At 49.1% G+C, this 23,896-nt stretch overlaps 1 protein-coding gene across 3 annotated transcripts; it reads right to left on the reverse strand.

Moving 5' to 3' along the window:
* Positions 1-544: 544 nt before the first annotated feature.
* LOC128873294 (paired box protein Pax-6-like) lies at positions 545-19,997 on the reverse strand. 3 transcript variants are annotated; one of them, XM_054116777.1, is made up of 6 exons: positions 18,256-19,993; positions 12,215-12,391; positions 6,064-6,204; positions 4,671-5,063; positions 3,680-3,864; positions 545-3,447 (listed from the first exon to the last, which is right to left on the reverse strand). In XM_054116777.1, the coding sequence occupies exons 1-6, from the start codon at positions 18,749-18,751 to the stop codon at positions 2,839-2,841; spliced, it is 2,001 nt and encodes a 666-aa protein (XP_053972752.1). In that variant the 5' UTR covers positions 18,752-19,993; the 3' UTR covers positions 545-2,838. The 3 variants fall into 3 exon arrangements, with proteins under 3 accessions (XP_053972752.1, XP_053972753.1, XP_053972754.1); XM_054116779.1 differs by having other exon boundaries at positions 3,091-3,430; positions 18,256-19,997; XM_054116778.1 differs by lacking the exon at positions 4,671-5,063 and having other exon boundaries at positions 18,256-19,996.
* Between the last annotated feature and the right edge of the window lie 3,899 nt (positions 19,998-23,896).

Raw genomic sequence — 23,896 nt, forward strand, 5'->3', positions numbered from 1 at the left:
TACGCTCGGCAGGCAATATCTCATTGAGCAAAGGAGGAGGTGACTTTAACGTCGGCCCCACGCTCTTCCCATGAGCAATCGCGGCTAAGACGGGCCCCGACGTGCCCGGTACGAGTAAGATCGTTAATCTTACCGTACCGATCGGTCTCAGATAGTAATTGTTACGTTCTCGTTTCTCGTGGCTGACTGCCTGAATGTGTTCGACGATCCCTCCTTCTGTTCGTTGCCCGAACCTTCTCCTCTCCTCACCTTTTCCTCACCGGCGCGGCGATCACCTCCTCCTCTTCTTCAAGTTTCTCCTCCAGCCACCCTGTTTCCCGCGTGTGCTCGGCTGCTCGCTCCGCTCGTCCCTTGTTCTTTCTTTTACGGTGGGAGTGCCGAACGATCCTCACCCACCACTAGTGTTAATGCCTTTCGCAAGTTTGTTCGCATTACAATAACGTCGATCCCTCTCCTCTGTCTCGTTCTCCGCGCCCCGAGTCTATGGCCCAGTGCCTTTTGTACGCTCTACCCTTCCCGTTTTCTTTTTCTTTTTCTTTTTCTCTTTCCTCTTTCCTCTTTTCTCTTTTCTCTTTTCTCTTTTCTCTTTTCTCTTTTTTCTTTTCTCTTCTATTGTGCGGCCGATTTCACCGCCCGGGATACCGATTCCTCGATTCAAATGGATCTCTTGGAGTGTATTTTGCATTCTTTACTTCGATTACACGAAACACGTGGAGGAAAGAAAGATTCGCGAAACGGGCAACAACTAACAGCCTTAGCGGATTCGCTACAGTTTCGTTCTACGACGTCCTTCTTCCCAACGACTCTTGACGATAATCACCCACCGGTTCGTCCGAGATTAGCAAATTCTAAATAAACTTCCGACCCCTCGACGTTGCAACTGCCCACAGAGTTTGGCTTGCAACACCGTAAAGCGAGCGTTTGTCACGTTTGTTTCAATTACAACGCGACCGAGTCCTTTTTGGTCTCACGGTCCCGGTTCCTTGTCCAGCCTCGAATCTCCTTCTCTTCCGATCGTTCGTTCTTTCTCTGCCGTGCGCGCATCCCCGGTCCAATCGTGGTTATAAATTTGGTAGTCGCGTTAACCGCTGACGGGGACCACGATATCCGAAATGTCGGTGGATCCGGTGTTTTCGTGCTGTCCGCCAACGACCGATTCCGCCCGTGTCCCGAAAGAGTGTCGCCGAGAAACCAGTTTCGCGCGCAGATTCCTTATTTGCGAGCCCAACGAAACCGTAGATTCGAGTTAATCGTCGACGAGTCTTTCGCCCGTCCTCCTGCTCGCGCGTCTCGTCTTGTCTCGTCTCGTCTCGTCTCGTCTCGTCTCGTCTCGTCTCGTCTCGTCTTGTCTCGTCTCGTCTCGTCTCGTCTCGTCTCTTCTCGCGCGTCGTTCCCGCAAAATTCAAAAGTTACAAATTCTTCCGTGTATAACTCTATTCCACAAAAAATCAGCTCGCCTCGACTTTACGTTGCAAAATTAAATTTTCCACCACCTGCCTCGATATCTTTTCATTCCTTCGTCAAACTTGTTGTTCCTATATCAAAGTCACCGTAGCAACTTTCACGGTTTGCTGGTAAACTGAAATATAAAGGAAAACATACGATATGCAAGTTTAGAGAAAATTATCTTTGGATTCGAATCTCCTGGATTCATATTGGTGGCAAGGGGAGGGTGAGGGGGAGTGGGAGCGTGTGATGTCGAATCGTTTCAAAGACGTTTTGGATTGTAAAAGAGCATTATTAAAGCCGTGTGGATATTTACAAACGAATTCATTTAAATAAAAGTCGATTTAACAGAGTTTGCTTACAGAGTTTATCCTTTCGACACCTACTCCTATCTATGCTGTGCCTAGACGATACATTATCCGCGGCAATAATGATTCGGCTAGGACTAGTTCCAAATAGGCTCGGACACTGTCTCTGCGCGTTGCACGTTTAAGCGTCTTTCAGAAGTCTCGCCGACGCCGCGTGGAATTCTAAAAGCGCACCGTTGACGATCGGTAGGCGATACGTATCGAGCAAGCAATTAATTACCTATCTAAAATCGCCGATGATTCACGGCCGACGATGACGAACGTCTCAACGACCCCGGCGTATATTGCGCTTTAACGTTACACAACGATCTTCGTAGCACTTAGCGTAATCTTAATCGTAATAAATGGACCGTAATCGTAGTAAGTAGCTGTATAGGTACAGGAGGCTCTCTCGAAAATCGAGAAAGGCCCGGGTCGTTTTCCTTTTGGACACCCTAATATTGAAAAAGACTCTTCTTCGTGGAATAAGTAATATTTTTGGTACAAAGAGCAATATTTTCGCGTTTCGTCGTCGAATCTGCTAGTTGGTCCAAATTCCGAGACGATCGTGGAAGCAAAGAAATTTCTCAGCTACCTTTCGCATCTTCGGGGCTCTTGCTAGCACGAAATCTGGGCGATGCGGTCGTACGACCTCACCGATGAAACTGCACAAGTACCAAGTGCGATTGGCCGAAGCTCGTCGATACGAATAAAGAGTAAGAGATATTAAGCAAACGATAGAACGGCTCTCCCATTCGTTACCGTTCCTCGATGAGATTCTGAACCGGCAATTTAGAGTTCATGTTCAAATTTCAGGATCGAATCGAGTTCGTTGTTCCGCCTGAGCTCGGGACTCGACGGTTCACCGGCGATCTACGGAAACGGATCGAGAGTTTTTTCGGAGTACTTTGATTTTAGCGTTCTCGATACGAGACGATGAAATCGCGACAAGGTTCGAATTCGGATCGATGGATTTCCAAACGTAGCACAACACCGTGCACCGATCGATCGATCGATCGTTGGTCGTCGAGCGCGGAGAAGATATTCAACGATCGTGTTTGGTCAGTTCCAAGGGTTGCTGATCCGTCCAGTGATCCCGCCAGGCAACGGTCGGCGAGGAGGGAACGTCCTGGTCCGAGTCTTGAACGTCGATCTCTTCGTCGTCCTCCTCGTCGTCGATGTGCTCCGAGTCATCTTTGTTCGCCGAGTCGGATGGAGCTCCTGGGCCGAGGCTGGATCCGTGCCTTTGGTGGTCGTATGTCGGGCTCGAGGGCCTTGGTATGCTTGGCGAATCCTCGCCGACCAACTGACTGATCATCCTGAAGGCGCTCGGTTTTCTTTCGGGCTGTTTGGCGACCGGATCGACCCTGTCGATCCTCTCGTTCCTATCCGTCGTCTCTCTGGACGAGGAGTTGGCGACGACCGCGCGGAACGCGCTACTTTCTCCTCCCATTCCGGCGATTGAGCAGCTTGACGTACGGCTTATTTCCATACCGGATGCGGAATGCTGTGGCGGCGGCGGCGGTGGCTGCTGCTGCTGCTGCTGCTGCGGTGGCGGCGGCGGCGGAGGCGGTGGAGGTGGCGGTGGCGAACGCTTTAAGAGGTTCATACGCTGATGACGACGCCACTTTGCCCGTCTGTTGGAAAACCAAACCTAAGAGTCACGAGTTAGGTCGTTAGAAGGCTCGTGATCAAATTTCTAAGGCTCGGAGGGCTGCACGCCTAAGCACGGGCCTATTCTTCCGCGACGGTCGCTTTCGGCGTTTGCTTCAGAAAAAAAGAGTCGGAAGACGAGAAGCAAGGGAAACCGTGATCGAGAACGTGCCCTTGCGAAACCATCGTGCAAGCTCTCCGAGAAAGATATCTGGGATGGAATTGATCCTCACCTGTACACGAGCTTCCGAGAGAGAGGTCTTGGAGGCTAGTCGTTCGCGCGTAGACACGCAAGGATAGTGAGAACGCTCGAACTCTTTCTCGAGCTCCTCCAGCTGTTCCGGACTGAAAGTGGTGCGATTTCGTCGGAACTTGGGCTGCTCCGATCCGTCTAAACTTCCGTCGTCTCCGTCACCGTCTGCGCAGACAAATAGCCAGCTTTTTCTATTAGCAGCCCGCGCTTCGTCGATCAGTGCCTTTCGGGGATCGAACGAGGCCGGGACCGCTTACGTTTCAAACGTGAACAACGTGTTCGAATAAAATCTTATTTCGAGTAACAAGTTCTCGTTACCGCCAATTTTCATCCCGATAATTATTATCAAAATATTATTACGAAAATCACGAATCTACATTTCGATATTCCTTAATCTTCGCAAGTGCAAGCCCTGGCTCAAACGAACTGACCGATCTGCCCGCGATAGGGACTGCTGGTAGTCTCTAACCGTTGGGTCGGATACCAAGGAAATGCACAAGGAACGCGTGCAGCTAATCGTCCTTGATAGCGCAACGTGACGTACGATGCAGTCGAACAATTATGCTCGAAACTATTCATCATAATCGTCCAAGACAATGCGGGATTTGGATTGAACCGAACTGCGCGGTGCGACGCGTGTGTTAGACCGTGGCTGTTCGACGCGTCCCATTTCCCAGTCCAACGAATGACTCACGAGTAGCACGAAACACACAATGAATCGAGTCTATGCCAATTAGAACTATAGTAAGAGCATTGGACTGGCACGTACGATATGTCGTTTTTCCAAAGTTTCAACTTTACGACACGATTGTCGTCTACAACTCGTTACCTTTAGCATCTGTAGCATCCAATCCGCGCGCGTTTATCATTGAATTTAAACGTTTAATACGATATAAATTGTTAGGATAACAAGTAACACTGGTCCACGGCTGATCGATTTCGAAGGTAATATTCGAGGGATCGATGATCACCTTGCAAATATCCCCGAGCGATCGCGTCAGCGTGCAGGGAGTGGTCCGCTGTGCCTGCCGCCGACGCGGAGGCGGCTGCGGCCGCGGCAGCGGCAGCTCCTGGGCTCAAGGACGGGGGCAGCAGCAGAGCGGAAGCAGCGCCTGAGATTCCGGTAGCCAACGGCGGCAACATCCAAGGATGTCCCGTCGCCCCTGGCGCCGGCCAGCCGGCGGGCAAATGGTGGCTCGTCGTCGGATGCTGATGGGCGCTGTTGAAATACGGATGCGGCCCAGCGGCGTACAATCCGTATCCGGCTGCTCTTGCGAATTCCGCAGCCGCCCGTTCCGCGGCGCGATTCCGCAGTATTCGGTTGATGCTGCTCACGGATGGCGCTGTAGCGTTGCTGCAGACGCCTGCAAAGTACAGAGGGTGCTTCTTCTGGAACGCTCTGATTTATACACTCTCTCGTAATCTTTCGTCCTATAAGTGTACGTACATCGATCGAGGGATTTTAATGCTAAGCGGAAAAGAAACTTGTACGGACCAATATTTACCAATCTCCGTACAACCATTATCTACTACGTTTCGAAAATAAACGAGTCAAAACTACCGCCTCGTCGAGTCGCGATATTACATCGTTGACAAAATGTTTTATTCGATTCGCGTTTCTCGCGTCGACCTTTACGGAATGTTTTCAGAATGTTGTCCTTTTGAAATCGTAGACGATACGCCCCGCATCCGGTGCTTTCTACGTTCCCGAATACTCTTAATTTTCATGTAAATCACGCGCGGATGACGTTCAAACACGCTTTTAACGAGAGAGTTCCTGTAACGTAGGAAGAACTTGAATGCGAATTTGGATAATTATTGTAATAAGCGAAGGTAAGAGAAGACCGTTGATCGTACGAAAGTAGGTATGCGATGCGAGCCCGGACGCGTCGATTCTCGCTTTGAAAAGAATAAAGTGTGTCGTTGAACAAGGCCATGGTAGAGTTTCTTGATTCTACGGTACAATTGTACGTTGTACGCAGACACATGCGACTATTATTACGGAACGATTTGCACTGATGAAAGAAACACACAACTTGTAACATAATCGAATGAGAAGTTTGCTCGCTGGTTTGCGGCAATTACACGTTTACCGAACCTGCAACGAACCTGTTGACATCCTTGCCAATTTATACAGAACAGCCACACATTTTCCGTTATTTCGTCTGTAATCTATCGTTCGAAGTCACTTTCCTACATGCGCAAAAAACAAAACGCACGACAAGCTATTTCGGTTCGCGTCGTCTCCTAATAATCCCTTCCCAATTTTTAAGTACTCCGCGCCGGGCCTCGTCTTGGACACGCGTATTCATTAACGGGGACTTATCAATTCTAAAGCGAGAATACTGGAAAGATCGTGCTTACCTTCGGAGATGAGTCTCTCTCGAATCTCCCACGCGAAGATGGTCGGGTTTTCTCTCTTGTATTGCTCGATCTTGGCGACTACGGCCGGCGTCGCAACTTTTGGCTTACTGCCACCGATTAAACCTGGCGGACGTAGCGTACCTGAAACACATTAGACCGAGTTTCAAGGACCGAGTTGTACGGGCAATACTCTTGGTACGCGATAAAATTGCTCGTAAACTCCGATACCAGACCGCGTTTACGCGTCTCGTGTCGTATTCAACGCCGCGCCGTCCAACCGAATCCTCCATGGTTTCGGATAATCGCGCGACTATCGCGATTCGACGAACACGTTCGATGATTAGCGCCGCAAACGACCGGTATTATGTTAGAACGATATTTGAATATGAAATTTAATTTGTACCATTATTGGCAATTTATAATTACGTTTTATTAATTCTACGGGTTATTTAATTCCAATAATTACTAGTTTCATAAATAACAAGTTACCTCGGACGAGCCATTATTCGTGTGGCTAATACGCTACCCACATTCGAGCAAAAAGTGCCGAGTTTCGCATCGACAAAATGGAGATGCAAAGCGATACTAGCTCATCCTTGGTTGAAATCTCGAGGAGTATACATGCTCGACATCGGATACTAATCCTATCGTGTCTGGGCGGGCCCATGGCGCAGTCATTAGAAGCTTAGCGCGTGAAACGATACCGGCATGCGATAGCCTGCGATAATCAGAGATATTTAATACGAGCCGATCGCGGAATAGACGCTCGTGTAACGTTTCCGATACTTGTTCAGGCTGCCATGCTGCTTCGTTATATTTCTCGCCTCTCTCGGCACGAGAGTACCGCCTCGAGCTCCTCCGGATTAGCTAATCGTCTCTGGAACTGACCATTGAAAATCGTACCGTCACTCGAATTAAACGATCACCTTCTCTCTCTCTTTTCCAATTGCCATCTACGGCAATCATGTACGCGTCGATTGAAATTGTAAATCGTTACTAAATCGCCAAACAGACTGGATCGATCGTTCGCTGTTGACCGACTCTTCTCTCGTTTTTCTATTCCATTTGAGATGTAATTTTTCGACCCTAGTCAAAGATCCGCGTACGACGATCGCAACGCGCTACTTCATATTACAGCTAGCCACAGGCAGGCTTCGCTTAGACGCTTCTTCCGCGGCGGACTCGCGTTGGTTATCATTGATTTTACTACTTCACCCTTCGTTCTAGGTCCCACGGGTTGCGATTCCCCGGGGAGAGTCGACGCTCGAACCGTACAGGTCTGACTGCATAATTCAAGCTGAAGGCGCAACGAGACTCGAGTAATTGTAGAACGTGTCGCGGTATCATTATCGATGATGGCGACGCGAAAAACTGACGGGTCATGCGTCAGAGATGCACAGGTGTTACGTGAATGCATAAATACGAAGACCAACAAACGGCGAGATAATGCGGTGATTGATGGTAGAACAATTGAATCTTTCGACGAAAATAGGTCTTCGAAGTCGCAAAGACGATTACACCGTGCCGCAAACGTTTCCCGATAAATCCGATGATTCGACGTTCGACATTTTTTTTAACGAGCCGATCCAACGTTTCAACTTGTTCGAACCTTTTTCCGCGAGGGGTTCACTTTGATCGTGGATAGGAACGCAGGAGATAGTTGCGCGTTGCGTGGTTTGAAAGGTCGCCGATATCTTCGTGAACTCGAAACGTCCACAGGAGAGTCCTCGAAACGGACGGCGTTGGCAAGGTAATGGAAACCAGAGGCGCAGGCAGACTTGAGCAATTATCGGTCGTTACGTACCATTATTAATAACAATAATGATGGCTTAAGCCGGCAGGATATCGCGTGCGCTCCCACGGGTGAAGTGCGTGCCGGGTATAAACGATGTACCCACCTAATAGGTATCCATGCCTCGAGCAAATTCCTTACTTCGACCTGGTCTCTCTCTCTCTTTTTTTTCTCTGTTCCTCACCGTCTCCGTCTCTCTCTGTTTTTCATTCTCTGTGCTTTACACTTTGTCCCGCGTGCAAGTGTGCACGATGCTCGTGTACGAAACGTTTTCGAGACAGGCTCATTTAATGAAAGAAACCGCACGAAGCCACGATTCCTATACCTACTGGCTGCGTACTTACTTACTCCAGCGAAATGGACGCATACGCGGACCAATGGACGTCGAATATCGAGGTCGCGACGTCAGTCGCTCGTACCGCAACGAGAAAGAAAAATCGATTGCGAATTAAGAGGATGGATCACGATCAGCGTAAACATTTTCGCAACTTTCTCGAGAGAAAAAGAGACGTTCGCCATTACGAAAGTGTGATGGGAAATAGACGTAATCGTGGAGGAACAGGCCACCGTTCGGGTAACCATACGGTCGTTGACGAACAAAACCATACCTCGGTTCACTCCGTGCTCTCAAGGGTTTTCGTTCCATCGTCGACGATCGCAACGATCGATCTTGTTGTTCGCGGATAAGAGGACCGATAGCGGACGCTCGAATTAATTATCGGGGCATCGAAGAAATTAGACGATGTCGGTCGTTCCGCGTTACATTCTTCTTGCCGGTTCAACGGAATTTATCGTGCGCTGATAGAGCTGCTCGTTAAACACTCCGTTGTTATAAGCACCCGGTGTGTATTCGAGCGGCGAGATCTTTCTCGACGAATTTGTCCGTCGTACACGCCGACTTCGAGGCGGAAGACGAATACACGATGGAGTTCGATGGAGAGTCAATAAAACGCTTACAAATATCCCAACTACATCGTTTCGTTCGATCCTTCCTACGACTCTTCTGAACTAACCGTCATCGATACTGTCCGCTCCAATTAGATTATACGACCATATCGCAGCATCTGTTTCTTTTCTTGCAACCTACGTCATCTTATCGTATCTATCTTTTACTGTAACTAGCACGCAGCAATCGCCTATCGACTGAAAGTTCTACAGCCATCGATCTCTTTTCAAATTTCTTTTCAATTTTAAAAGAATATTTGTGTACTACCGTTTCTATTAAGGATAAACGATAAATAATAGCGAAATGGCGACGCTGCTGGCGAGACAGATGGTATCGGTCGCGTGCTCTCTCATTCTCGAGATGGGAGCGTGTCCCCGTCGATCGGGGTAAATAGATTCCGGTGCGGCCGAGAGGAATCGTTTCTCTCGCGGCCAGGGACCACGGATGGAGTCAACGGATTAATTATTTGCCGCTGTTAAGTAATTGGCCAGTTGATTATGGTACATTATATTCACCTCGGGACGCCTAAGGAGTCCGTATCCGGTGGAGATGAAGACATTACCGGAGAGCCGAGAGAGCAGCCCGAACGGTATTTTTACGAGCGGCTCGTAAAGTTAACGAGGACCGAGGCAACCCAGCAGCCACCCGAGAAAGAGAGAAACCGGCGCGGCGTTCCACCGATGCTCGGTGGCTCGCCTCCATTTTTTATTGCTTTGGCCGGCCACGTTCTGCGTTCTTCTTCTTCCTCCTCGTGGAGCGAGCTCCCGTCCGCACGGACGCCACCGCCGACCAGACCATATTTTCCCGTGAATCGTTTCACACCTGCCCGCCGAACTCGACTCGCCTATCCACTCTCATCCGTGATAAAACGTCCCTCGGCGATGACGACGATCGACGATTCCTGCTTTTGCTGGAATTCAGAGCACCGTGCGCGCCGAGTCCAACAGCTTTTGCTTAACTGGCTCTGCTTCTTCGCGCCAGAACTTCCAGAACAAACTCGTTTGCGAAAAGCAGCGAAACGTAGTATCCAGTTCTTTTTGCCTCGTTAAATTGTCGTTGTAATTGTCGTTGATATCTTTACATTTAGGAAACCAAGTTTGTCGAATAATCTGTGTTTGGTAAACGTTTACGCGAGACGAAATTCGAAGCTTTCGGTAATTTTCATCTTGTAGAAATTTGCCGAGCAAAGAGTTTCCATGAAATTTAATGTTCACGATGCCGCGTATAGGCTGCGAAGGATTCGATTATGACAGGTAGACGACAAACGAATCGAGGGCGATAGAGAAATCGAGTTCCACCGATGCTGACGATCTTACATAAACCGTTGGTATATGTATATCGTCAGCAATGGGGATTATTTTTAAGGCACCCAAATAGATATTGTCGTGTAAATAGATTATTTGCATTTTATTTGTATCGTCCTGGAACTCGAAGCACGGAATAGCAGGATTGCTGCGAACAGGAAAGTCGAGACTAGGTTCTAACGTTGAGCTTGATCGATGAACCGCAGACTCCCGAGTGTCTGGAAGCTATTGACATCGCTAATGCTTGGAAAGAAAATAGATTTTTAGCCTCGATAGAAACTCGTTGGCCGACCGATGGCTGGGAATTGTGTCGATGGAATCGAGAATACCGATCATGAAATTTCAACATCTTTGTTCGTTTACCGATTTTCCCAATTTTTTGTTTACGCGGTCGTTGTCGGTCAGTTTCTCGTAGAAATGTTTGTAATTCCCAGCAAAATTCCTGGGGAAAGTACTTGGCCCAAGTAACAGGGAACGCGAAAGAAACGCCAAGGATCGAGGAAATTATTGACGAATTATTCGAGAACGCGCGAACCGACCAAGTTCATGTTTTACGGGCAAAAGAAACGGCTGTTACGAGAGTTAATCCCCACCGGCTAACGAGCTCGAAAGGCCGCCGTTTTTTCTTAACGCTCGTTGCAGCATAAATCGTCAGCGGGTTCTCGTTCGAGTAACGAGAATAATGCGCTCGAGATTTCAGGAACGCGCAACTTTCGTTCTTTTGTAGGCGTTTAGAAGAGACTGCGAGCGAATCGGTTGCTTCCGTGTTGCGGAGCATTAGACGCGATTAGAGCGGTATCCTTGGATCATCCGGATAGTCTAACGAAGGGACGGATACGCTATTACGAGCGAGTAATTGCTCCACGTCCAGGAAAATAATAGCGATCGATAGCCGCGAGCCTCGAATCGTTCTACGGATTATTTGCTTTTCCAATTTTAACTTCTTCTTCTCCTTTTGCAACGAACGTAGCACGAGCGGCTGGCGTAACTGATTTCGCGCACGTTGCTCGGCACGACGGTTTCGCTCGGCTAAACGATCGCTATTCGAATACACGGAGATGTTCCGCGTCTATCATTACCCAAAGGCAGACTTAACCTTTCTCGGATTTTATCAGGAAATCGTCCGTCGCGCGTCGTTTGATTTGCAAAGATTTCGACGGGGGGATCGCTATCGCTCAGAGATTGCCAACGCTTCACGAGAATAGTAGACGGATAATGGCACCGTATAGAAATTGATTGGCATCGGATATACTTAACGAGTGCGCAACAAACTGCAGAGAACTCGTACAAGAATTTCACCTAAAAAATTTTAAGCATCTTTTCTTAAATAGCTTGTACGCGATACAGAAACACCCTTAATCATCCACGGAGCGACCATTTTCTCGTACGTTCTTTTTTATCTATCTTTGGATTAATTTATCGGCTCGTCTTTGGTAGAGTTCGGTTTATTCGTCTTCGAGAACTAGTTCAGTGTCGATTTCAATGCGTCGCGTCGTTTAATTTCTTGTTTCGCAAAAAGTCGTTTTAGCTTCGGAATAGGTAAACGCTGTCGTAAACTTTACTGATGAACGCAGCAGCCAGTGTAGAGTGCAGTTCGTTATAAACTTCGAAACGAAGGCAATATAGATTGCCTAAAAGAAAAAACTTGTCGACTCTAAAACGAATGCACCGATGTCATCGTCAATCAGCTTACAATTACAATCACACTTTACGAACGAGAAGCAGAAGAAGAAAACTTGGTCTTTCTTCTACTTTCAACAACTTCTTGCAACAAAATAAGGATTTTTTAGTCAATTATCTACCGTCCCGTTTAACCTATAGCATCAACGTTCGATGGTCGTCCAAATGCAAACAATCGATCAATGTTTGTTAATGTGGCAGTTAGCGCGTAGGCGAAAAACTCGCACAGCAAAGTACGCAATGATTTATGCCACGATCTGATATTTAATTTATTAAACGACTGCCTACGACTGCATGCTAATTTTCTCTATTGACGCCAAACTGAAACCGACATCAATTTCCTAACCATCGTTAGCTCTATTATCGGTTAATTAAACTACAGTTCCAGGTTGAATAATTTCCAAAAAACACTAGATATCGACAACTTACCCAAAAGTTTCGTGACGACAGCACCTTGTTGATTCAACGACAACACATGGTTGGCCAGATCGTTGTAGTGTCTGAGAGCACCTAATCCATGCGACAGCTCCAACAATCGTTGTCGACTGGCTCCGCCGCCATTACCGCTAGCAAATGGCCCCGCGGTACAGTTTTGCAAGCTCACGCCTAGAAGTGACATAACGCGATTAAATATTAGGTAACGATACCTTAAATAGTATCTAGTAGCGCGTTCTCCTCTTTGGTTTCTCTGAAGCCGCGCATCGAACGAATAGCCCAACCAACCGAAGACACGTGTACTCGTACACGAATCTCGCGCCTGTCAACGTACAAGTTGACATATCTTTGTTATCTATATTGCGTTAATAATCGTATGTTTTTCACTCGAATACTTGTTATCGTAAGATGAAAAGCGTTTCACGATTAACAAAGATTGGGAAACGCTTAATAGGCTGTTCGTCGGTTGATTGAGCGTTTCTGAATCGAGGGAACGGTTCGTTTCGTCGACAATGCGGGCATAATGAGCGTGTCAAAAGCGATCGCGTGGAAGTGTCGGCATAATCGAGCGAATTAATTTAAATTACTCGATCCGGCGGCGATGGCGCGCAATTTGGTCTCGATGCGATCTTTCGGCGAAGAGGATATCGAGCTTGCGAACCGTCGCATCTGTCTGTTGAAATCGCGGCGATTAATCACGCAGAGGTGCGAAGGCCCTTTGGTAATTCCTCGAAGGACACCTCGGGAGCGGTTCGCGACTTCCTCGTGATTTTATAGGCGGCTAATCTCGACGACGTTTCGTTTCGTGCCACTCGGCCAGAAGAGAAAGAGAGAAAGAGAGAGAGAGAGAGAGGCGACGATTTACGATCGAACAGGCCACGGTATTGAGAGCGATACATTTTTCGGTCAGCGCGAGCCTTACTTCGAGCCTCGGGCGCCGATCGTATCTTTCCTCGAAGGGGTGTGGTGGCGGGGTGCGAACACGAGAGGAGGCGATCGAAAAGGGTGTCGCGATGGACGGCTAGCGTTTACGAAAACCAGATCAGTCTTTTTTCCTCGACGATCGGTTGCCGACTTTCCACGATGCCGCGCGGCGCGGGCGGCGCCATCGTGAATCAGAGATGGGCAATGAATAGAAACGCTACTCGAGCAGATCGCATAGTGAACTGTGCGATCGATTAGCGTAGGAAATCTGATCGATCGATACGATAATTTACAATCGCGTAGATGAAATGCGTGTCGTAGACTATCCTTTTATGGTCAAGTGTACGCACGCGGAGGCGTTGCGAAGTAGGATCGTAGTCGCGAGTAGATATATTGTTTCATCGGAAAAACGAGAACATGTACGACGCAGTGAAAAAGCTTTTCGTCGGAATCAGTTTGAAAAGTAACAGCGATAAAATAACATTTCGGTACAAAGAAAGCAAGAGTTTGCCAGGGTACAAATACGTATAAACGATTCGGAGGAGATCGACGGGGTTTTGAAATTGTTGAAAAAGCATTTAACGAAACCGAGATATTCGTTTGTTGCCATGGGTGATATGTTCGCGGTGTGTTCAAAGATAGATACAGCGTCGTTACGAGAAATGCCAGGATCGGAGACACTGTTAATAATCAGCCGATACACGGGGCCGCGGATTCACCGGTTCTCGAATTAATTTCCAGGAGGAATCATGGTCGATAGAATAATCGTAATTAGCGTCCAGCTCGCGGACAGTCGGTGATTTTATGGGCGGATAATCTTAACGACGTTTCGTACGATCCGCGAGGACGATAATTTACGATCCGAACGACGGTGTCGAAGAGTAGCGTTCGCGCGTCCACGAGCCGATGGAGAGCGTGATCTTACGCGTCTCTCGTCGACAACGATCAGCCGTCGTTTCGAAGGGAATCGTGAACGGGAAATTAAATTCCGAAGGTAGATAGAAACGGCCGGTCTCTGGCTCGTTTGTAACGCGATGTTTCGACTGGTTACGAGTGGGCCTGACCGCGTACGCGTCCGCTCGTTTACATAGGGGCCCGTTCAATTAATTAGTCTTTTATGGTCTGGCCGAATTGCCGATCACCGTCCGGGATGGATTTTACGCGAATACTCTCCACTCGTTATCCGGCTAACAGTAATTTCTTCTCCTCGATACATGACGCTCAAAGTAACTATTAGGTGTAGGCTAACAGTTTGGGGATTTTAGTTTTATCCGTTTGAAAAGTAGTCGGAAATTGGCATAGTCTTTCCCATTGCGTTACATTAATATGCATATATCGAAAACTCGATTAATATACATACCATTGTATGACTCGCCATCGTTACAAGAATACCACGTTTGCAGAACGAACGATAAGAGGAATCGGTGCAAGAGGAGGAAGAATAAGAATGTCGAGAGAAGATTTTACGTCCTCCGCGAGTATATTATCGTTGGCAAGTGACGGAATTAATACTGTAATTACTTTGCGTCGTGTACGTTCTCGCGCCGAGTGTTGTTCGTGTCATTGCTATCGTAGTTTTCCAGAAGTCGTCTGAAATTGAATTATTGAAGGTTTAGGAAGGTGTGCACGTTTGGCGCGACTAACGTATTAAAAAAAAAGAAAAGAAAAGGATGTCGAGCGGTCGAGCAAGCACTTTGTACAGTCGAGAGGCATCCGTTCGAATCGTACTCGCGAGATCGGCGAAACCTACGCGTTCTGGTTGCCCTGAAAGGCGCATCGGCGCGCATTCCGCGCTCGTTTCGTGTCAAAGCTATCGGAGGTGTCGTGAAAACGAAAGTAGCCGATGCACAGAAAGAAATGCGTCGTGTCGTTGCATCGACGTCGAGACCTAGAACCGGTTCTGAACGAGTTTCTGACACTGGAGTCCTCTGTATTCTTTTACGTATACACGAAATCGCTCCGTAGAAAAGACTGACCATTGCCACCAGACGATAGATAATCGATATAAAAGAACTGGAAGCGCGAATACTTCTCGAGACCCGTGGAACGCGAACGATGAATGAAAATCGTTCGAGCCTTCGAACGACGAGGCAAGATTTGTCGGGACGATAAACGACCGCGGCGGATACCTGGCCGACGCGTGATCGAGAGATTCCTACGGGACGATTCCGATCAATTTCACACTGAATTACACGCGAATTCGTTTCGAGCCGCGACCTCGGCTTCGCTCGCTCCGAAAATCCACGAGAACGCAGAAATCGGACGCCGCGCCGGCGAACAGGGTACCTGTCTCGAAACGCGTAGGGTGTGGCTATAAATTCAGCCGACGACCAACGAGATACTTGGGTTATCCTCGTGTAACGCAGCATAAATCATGGGCCTGGAGACGAATGGACACGGACTCCAATTAGTCGTGCATACTTCCATCAAATATTGTCCTCGTTTAATTAGTTGTATTAGCAGGGAACGAGGACGGGTAATTTTTGATTCATGCTCAGATTCCGTATTTACAGCTCCGAGAATGAAATGTTCCTACAGATTTATATCCGAGGATCTCGATCTCGAAGATTTCTCAATCGATACGCTACCGCAGAGGACCTCCGACAGACTGAAATTATTTCAACCGATTTACACGCTCTGGTACGTCTATGCATCAACTTTAGCTCCCATCGAAACGTTACCAGCAGCCAGAAGTTTCGAATTAGCGTCCGACGGTGAACAACCGAGTGCTCGTTACCCAACGACAGAGGATACAGATTCGAAGAGACAGCGAAAAGGTGGAAATAAAGCGACCCTCGGCCCGAACAGATGAAGATACCTGCCAACTACCGGACCACGATACCTGCCTTGGAATACCTGCCGGGCATGGTAGTAAAATCTGCTGGATAAAGGTGGCGAGTATCGAGCCGATCTATAAACGATGTCGCTTCCTATCTTACTTACGCAAACAACGTACCCCGTTCACGGTGTTGCGAATTTCGAGAAAGGAACGAACGCGGTCGAGAAGGTTTGCGACGAGGAAGGTGTCGATGCTGGTTTCCGATACTTTGCAAGGGACGCGACAAGAAGTCGAACGACTAATGGACTTTGATAACGAAGCGGTCGACCCGGAGTCGCGTTTCACGGTGGAAAGGGTCGCGCAGAAATCGACTTTATTCGTCGGGACGATTCATCGTTGGTTCGGTCGAGGGGATTCATCGAGGGGTAGTCGAATCTAAAAATGGTTTTTAACCATTTCGATAGACCGATCGTCAGCGTATACAAAAATTGATAAACGTTTCGATACCTCGGTTGCACCGAAATGGTAAACTTGAACGTTGCTCGTGCAATGGTCCGACCTATTGGTACGCGAATATCCGTAACCGCGGTCCGTATCGGGCGGAGAAGTCGTCCGCACCGAACAGTATGGACGGGTATCGAAAGGTTCAACGAGAGTAGCAGCTCATCGCGAAAAGACGTACTGTTGGTAACGCATTGAAACCGGTTCTGAACGAGTATGGCTGGTAGCTCTCCGTCGTTTCGTTCGGCAAGTGTAAACCACGGAAAGCATCTTTGAATATACCAGTAGTTAGATGCCTCGCTCGCATCCAGTTTCGATGGGCATTCTTCGGGCGTTGATCGCACCCCGCAAATGCCTTATCAGAGGATTCTCTCGGTGTCTATGGGAGAATCGACGGTCCGTTTAGAGGCCCGTTTGGTCCCAGAGTCGCGTTCAGCTGGATCATCGCGCGAACGACTCCGTAGACGTTTTCGCGGACATCTTACGACGAGAGATCGACTTTCCGACTCGGTTCTGGCTCTGGACCGTTCAATTAACGTTCAGCCGAACGAAAAAATGCCGATCGTTCGACGATAAAACGCTACGAATGCGTCGAGTCAACGAAAATCCTATTCGCTGCTCGTTCGAGACACGCAATTCTGCGCGTTTTGCGTCGTAAAAATATCGACACCCTCTCCTCGCGACCAATTTTCGTCTCTCCTACATTTTCTTTTGCTCTAGGTTTTCGTTCTTTATCAATTCTTCGAATTCGCAAAAAAGTGAAATTTTGCGAAAAGACCCGTCGACGGTTTCGCGTCATTTTCAGCGACTTTGACGAGCATTCCTCTCGTGAAAATCGGCGCCTCGTCGCAAACAATCTCAATCGACGCGTTCAGATACGAAATTACCAGCGATTTCTTGCGCGTTAACCACTCAAAGGGCTCCGAAAGGAGATATCATCGCGAAGAGGGGAAGATCGTATCATCCCTTGAGAATCGACCTACCTACCGAACCAGCAGACGGTCTCGACGCACACCTGGAGAACCATGAAACGTCGTTGTTACGCTCGTTTAATTCGATTTAAAATGCTTCTCTTTTTTCCTGACTTTAATACTATGTACAAGCGAGAAGACACGCGACGAAGATACGGTCTCGCTGATTCCCGATTCTAACGTAAATCAACGAGCGACAGGCGTTTGCGTTTGTTCGTTTAAATTTAATCGTAGCAATTTTATTCGTAGATAAGAATTGTTCGCGCAAACAATGCCGACGCGTCGCCGCGCCTCACTGTTCGGGTTCGATGGAAATTTTCAGATTCTTTGGGAGAAGTTTCATCGATTACTCCCGGTGTCGATTATCGGCAACGGTGTGTACAAGTGTTCAGCGAACGTTCGTTAAATAAATAAATTAATAAACGTGGAACTCTTTGGTAACTTTATTCCACGGTGCTGGTAAACGTAAAGTACTCAAATAATTAATATCGATAACGAGTAGCAGCACTGTTAATTTCTTATAGAAATAGTAACGATAAGCGTTTTAGTATCTCGCAAATGGCTAACGATACGAATCGCGATGTTAATTGGCTCGTCTTTGTCTCTCCGCGTGCGTGTTATAGCTGGCGGAGTCGTCCGCAATCAACCGCGAGTCTTCGTTAAAAGTACTTTGTTCGGAGGCAGCTACAACGACATCGACACTCTAGATGTTTATCTCGTGTCGTGTATTCTCGAAGGTTTATCCGTCGAATGGGAAACGCGAAATTGACGCGACAGTGTACACGTTCGCGTCGAGATTCGCGGGCTTCGAAGAAAAGAAAAGAAAAGAAAAGAAGAAATGTCGAGGCGAGAAAACTGACCGTCGATCAAAGACACCGGCGGCACGGTCATCTGTTGATGGTGGTGCGCAGCTGGATGTTGATGAGGATGTGGCGGATGAACTCGAAGCAGATGCGACCTCGTCTGCGAGAAGGTCGGCGAGGGTGGTTCCCAAGGCCGCGCGACGCCGGTGCTAACGGGTGCATCGTCGTCGTGACAGCAAAACTTGTCGGCAGCCGCGGTGGATCCGCCGCTGCAATTCACCGCCTGGTGAACTTCGTTGTTGTTATTATTTGCAACGTCTCCGTTATTATTGTTGTTGTTGTTGTTGTTGTTGTTGTTATTGTTGTTGGCGGTGGCGTTACTGGCGGCGGTGAGACGCGTAGTAGTCGCGCCTGTCGCGGGGCTACCACTACCACTAGCACTGCCACTGACACTACCACTGCCAATGCCGTCGACCTGCACCATTTCGCTGTCGATCGCAGCCGCCGACTTGGCAGTACCAGGAGGGGTCGCGACGCCGCCACCGATCATCATCACCAGACGATCACCTCCACCCCCTCCACACCGGGCACCAGCTCCTCCTCCTCCTCGCCGTCCCCCTCTGCCTCCACTTCTGCAGCTACGCCGTCCCTAAGCTCGAGCCGTTCCTCTTCCTGCTTTTGCATCCGACGGTTATTTCCACAGCTTTCGGCTCGTCCCGATGTCCCTCAGTGTCCCGACGTTGACGCCGACGCCTACGCCTCGGTTCTTCGCGCACCCTTGTTGACTCGCGACTGGATTCGGGGGGTGGGTCTTGTTTCGCGATTCGTCGCAACGGATGGAGTCGTGTCGGTGTTTGCACAAGAAAATATTCCGCGGAAAGTTCGGACCGAGAGGATCGTATCGGTTTCGGTTTTGACGTTTCGCGATGCCAGCGAGTCGGCTCGATCCGCGTGCACTCGCACTCACACCCACACAGAGTCACAAGTAAGTTGAGCCAGTTGGTGAGTCGCGGTGGCGCAGGAGCCAATCGACGCCACGGTTCGTCGTGGCTTCCTGCGTCCGATTAGCGAAGCAGAATGACATTCTGTCCGACGGGCCGACGGCGGTCGCGATTCATCGTGGCGCGAGCTTTCGCGTCGGCTGTCGGTCCCGGCTACGTGGACGAGAGCGTGGTCGATGCGACGAGGTGACGGCGAGGAGTGCTCGCGAGCGCAGGCGCTTCGTCGAAGCTCGTGACTACCTATGGACGTGTGTGCCCTTCTCTTCGTTCCTCCCTCCTCTTGGTCTCTTTCGCTCCGATGTTCCTGGCTCGTTTCACGGCTCCGAGTCGATCTCTGTTTCTCCTTGCGGCCAAGTCCGATCTCTCGACTCCTTTCTCCAATAGCGGCCCGACGAGAAACGCGCTCACCACGGGATAACCTGCTCGCGCTCCGCCGGATTCGAGCAGATTGCCTTCCCGTGCGGGCTTTCGAAGCGCGCCAACGACTAGCCTTACCCCCACTTGCGTGCTCTCGCGGGAACAACGGCTGCTCGCCCGAGGCGAGGATCCAGATTTAAGGTAACGCGAGTTTCTTCGGTCCTTCCGTTTCCGAGCGAGTCGAGAGTCCTCCTCTGCATCGACCGTTCTTCCGTCGATCGATGCTCGATTCCTCTTGAGTCGATACGCGTTCGAGACACCCTCGGCCCTTGCCGAGTCCGAGGTTCACTCGTCGGTCATCCACCGTGTATCTGCTTTCACTTTACCTTTCTCGAGGCATCCGAATCTTCTCGCGGTCCAAAAGTCCTCCACCGCGACACCGATCAGCTGGTCGACCGAACCCCGTCGATGGCAGATGAAACGCGCGCAAAAGGGGGCCGCGTTAGTCGATGGTGAACAGAAGGAGCTGCGGAACGTTTGTATGGGCTAACCTGCTCGCGGTCCGCCGGATTCGAGCAGATTGCCTTCCGTTCGATGGCTCGAAGCGCACCCAGACTAGCTTTACCCCCACCCTCCCTACTACTCGAGGTGAGATCAAGATTTAAGGCGCCGCGGTGCGGCGTGGCTAGGCGCAGCGGCGCTGACGAAGACGAACAGGAGGACGCGGACGTCGTGGACGAGGAAGAGGACGAGAAATACGAGCAGCGAGCAATGGCAAGAGCTAGCTCGAAGACGCAGGGTCCGTTCGCGTCGATTACGATCGCACCATGGATCGTAGAAGGAGGAAGAGGAGGCGACGACCGACGTAGGAGAGGTGGACGGACGAAGCGGTTTATTCGAAGCGAGTAAAGGTGAGCAAGGGGGAAGTTGGAAGTCGCGAGGATGCATGGAACGAGCTGGCTAAAGCCAGCCAAGTGCGCACTCCGTGCCGCGCATCTGAGCTTACCCGACGCCCACCGACCATTACCGGCTCGATCGACCAATTGGGCGAACCGGTGGACGCCCACCGATCTGTCCAACCTCGCGCTCGTCGTCGCCCACGCCGCCGCGCCGCGCCGCGCCGAGTAACCAACGCGCCCTTCCGCCTTCCACTCGCTTCTCCGGTCTTTGTCGTTTCCACGGACAGGATCGATTAATTCCCAAATCGGATGTCGATGTCGGATGCCGGCTACGCTCCGGAATTGCCGATTCCAACGATTAGCCTGCCTCTGGATTTCCAGTACTCCTTTTTCCTATCGTTCCAAGACCTTCCAAGGATACGCCCGATTCGAACTATCTCATCAGCATTCTAGTCCGTTTCGACTGTTTTCGCGGCTCGATGTTATCGGGAGAGATGGACAGAGAATAATCCTCGATATATTTCCAAAAAATGCTATACTTGCGGACGAGACAAGGCGAGCTTCCGAACAAGCAGGAAACGACGGAAGATCGCCTTTCGTTGCTTCGGCGGCGGAGCAGAATACGAGAACGATTCTTCGATGTTTTTATGCAACAACAAGGTGCCGTTGTCTTTCCATTAACCCTGTTCGCGTCGATTCCGCAAATAACCCAGCTACTACGGAAGAAATGTCGCGGACAGTCCATCGACCCGACTTTAGCTACTCTTTCATTTTTTCGCTGTCTCGGCGTGCAAAGTATCAGGACGTGAACCGATCGCCTTTTCCCGATAATTATTAATAGGAAGAAATGTATTTAAACTGTCGGAGTTCATGGGAAACGGGCGTTGTAGCAGAGAACCGGATATAGTAGAAACGCGCAACTTCGCGTGGAGAACGCAAACGTTTCTTACTGTCTGTGACTTTATTTGTACCTGTAGGATTTCGTTCGACGTTGCTTGAATTGGAACGAAGGTTCGTTACCATTTCGAAAAAAGAACAAATTACCAACGGAAACACCGTTTCAAACGATTTTTCCTGGATACGGTTCAACGGTCGATGACCAAATGAAGCCGAAGCTGCTCGATAATTTCACCGTTTAACTGGCAACGAGGCGTCGGACGAGACGGATGAAAAAATTTCATTGAAAATAGAAAATCGATTCGCCGAAAGAAGATCGCGGAAAACCGTTTCCAGAAGGTTTCGTACCTGAGAGGCCCGTCCGGATGGTATAAGTTCTTATAAAAGCGAAAAGAAGTAAATTCCTAGTTCTTGTAGTTGTTGCCAAGAATCTCACGCGAAGAGTTCTCGGGGCAGTGTCCTTCGCAAGCACGGATCATCAATTTGATCTGGTTGCGTGCCATGGGTAGCCTATCATCGTCTAAATTCTTTTCTTGTGCTCGAAGGAAACGAGAAACAATCGACCTTGTCACGGATGGAAATCCATCTAATTTTTAAAGTGGACCTTACAAAGTTAGCAACTGTGGTAACGATATTTGTGGTTGCTAAGATAAACGCTGTTTTGTTTAGGCTTGAAGAAGAAGCAAGAGAAGCAAAGAAACACGATGTAAATTCTTTGTTGCGATGAAGGCTCCTCGCGTGCCGGTTTGCCGGGGACATGCCAACAGATCGATGGTTGCCTACCTCTCGGGAAAATGTTCCGGAGTATCGATCTCAAAATTACGTGCTTTTATGCTTCGTTCGAGCTGCGATATCGCAAAGGCACGAATTTCGAAGTCGTGTCGCTGCGCCGCGGACTTGACGTTCGCGGTAGGTATCGAAGAGGTATAAGTATAATCGTCAAAGCGTGGACCTCGATTACGGAAAGATCGTTTGTACAGTCTTCTCGTTTAGTCGATTTGCTCGAATAAATATTTTACCACGTCTTCCGGTGGGATTTTCAAGTTTCACTCTTTTCAACTAAAAGTTAAATCTTGGAACGTAATCTCTGCGAAACCGAATCTCACCGAAACGATACGCCGGCTATTAAGTTGCTACTCTACCAGAAAGATCCTGTTAGTATTCGGTTGTTTTGGCCCGTCCGTTTACGGCCCTTCGCTTGCTTCGCCCCCTCCCGAATTTGCTAAACGATGCGGTCACAGTAATTTAGCCATCGACCACGAAACTACCTTTTCGCTTCTCTCGAAGGTTTAAAGTCGAACGACCCCACGAAACGGCACGAAAGAGATCATTGGCCGTCCGAAACTCGAACGAATTCGTTTCCGTTTCGTTGAACGACACATTCGATTTATTGTCCGTCTTGATCCTCTAACATTTCCGGGTAGTTTCGGCTATCATCGAATATCAACGTTTCTGTTTGGTAAACGATCTCGAATCAATTAGACTACCGTATGTGTAAATATTACAACGATCATCGTCCGGTTAACGAGATCGGTCTGTCCGTCTGTTTGGACAGCTGAACGAGGCGTTCGTCGCTTCGGGAACCGTCGATTAGAAGATAATAAAGTCGTTGACCCCGATCATCCAACCAGTTTCCGCTGCATTCCGTTTCTGGTTGCACGTATCGAGAAAGTCTAGATTCTCAAGGCATAATATTCGTTACAGTAGTTCTTCGCTAACATTAAACAAGGTTCGAGGGTAAGACGAAGGAAGATTTTTTCCGTAGTAGTAGCAAGTCGAATCGAGTACATACACGACCACAGCTGCTTCATGGGTGTCGTACTCCTCGAACCAAAGATGCATGCAAAGAATCTTGTCACGTTCGACGCACATCCGCTGCGTTTGTTTTCGTTTTGGCGTAAAGCGCGAAACGTAATTGTACGTTCGTGCTTCCTCGAAGGATTAGGAATCATCGGAATATTTCCTTCCAAGTTACAACCGTCGAGCATGGTTTATTCGTCCCATTCGACTTGTCCTCTTCGTGATAAATGGAAAAAGAAACACGCACGCGGATCGTGTGCTGCGATCGTTGAATCATACGAGAATCACGCGAATCGGGGATTCGCGGTCCGGAAAATCTCCGCGAGCCAGTCAGGAGAACTCGTGACTAATTCAATTAAGGACGCAGGTTCCTTTTTCACGCAATGCGCCACGCGACCTGCGCGTCGTGTTCCTCCTTGGCGACCGCGGTCGCGGATACTGCGAGGGTAGCGAAGGGAGGAAGAAAAAAAGTATATGTATCGCAAGGATTATTGGACGAGGGGAGCCGTGGCCAGGTACACATCGCGGGTAGAAAGATTTATCGTGGACGGTTTGCATGGTCGTTCAGGTTGGTTCTCCCACACAGACGGAAAGTCCAGGCACGAGTACCGCTATTACGTACCATTACCAGGCGAGCCATACACGCTGAAAAGGGCGACGGTGATAAATCATGCGACAGGAATGATTCGGCTAAATTGCTGCTCGCACGTATCCGCGCTCGAAACTGCCCCTCGCTCGTATTCT

The sequence above is a fragment of the Hylaeus volcanicus genome, chromosome 3 (genome assembly GCF_026283585.1).
Source record: "Hylaeus volcanicus isolate JK05 chromosome 3, UHH_iyHylVolc1.0_haploid, whole genome shotgun sequence".
Classification (NCBI taxonomy): Eukaryota; Metazoa; Arthropoda; class Insecta; order Hymenoptera; family Colletidae; genus Hylaeus; species Hylaeus volcanicus.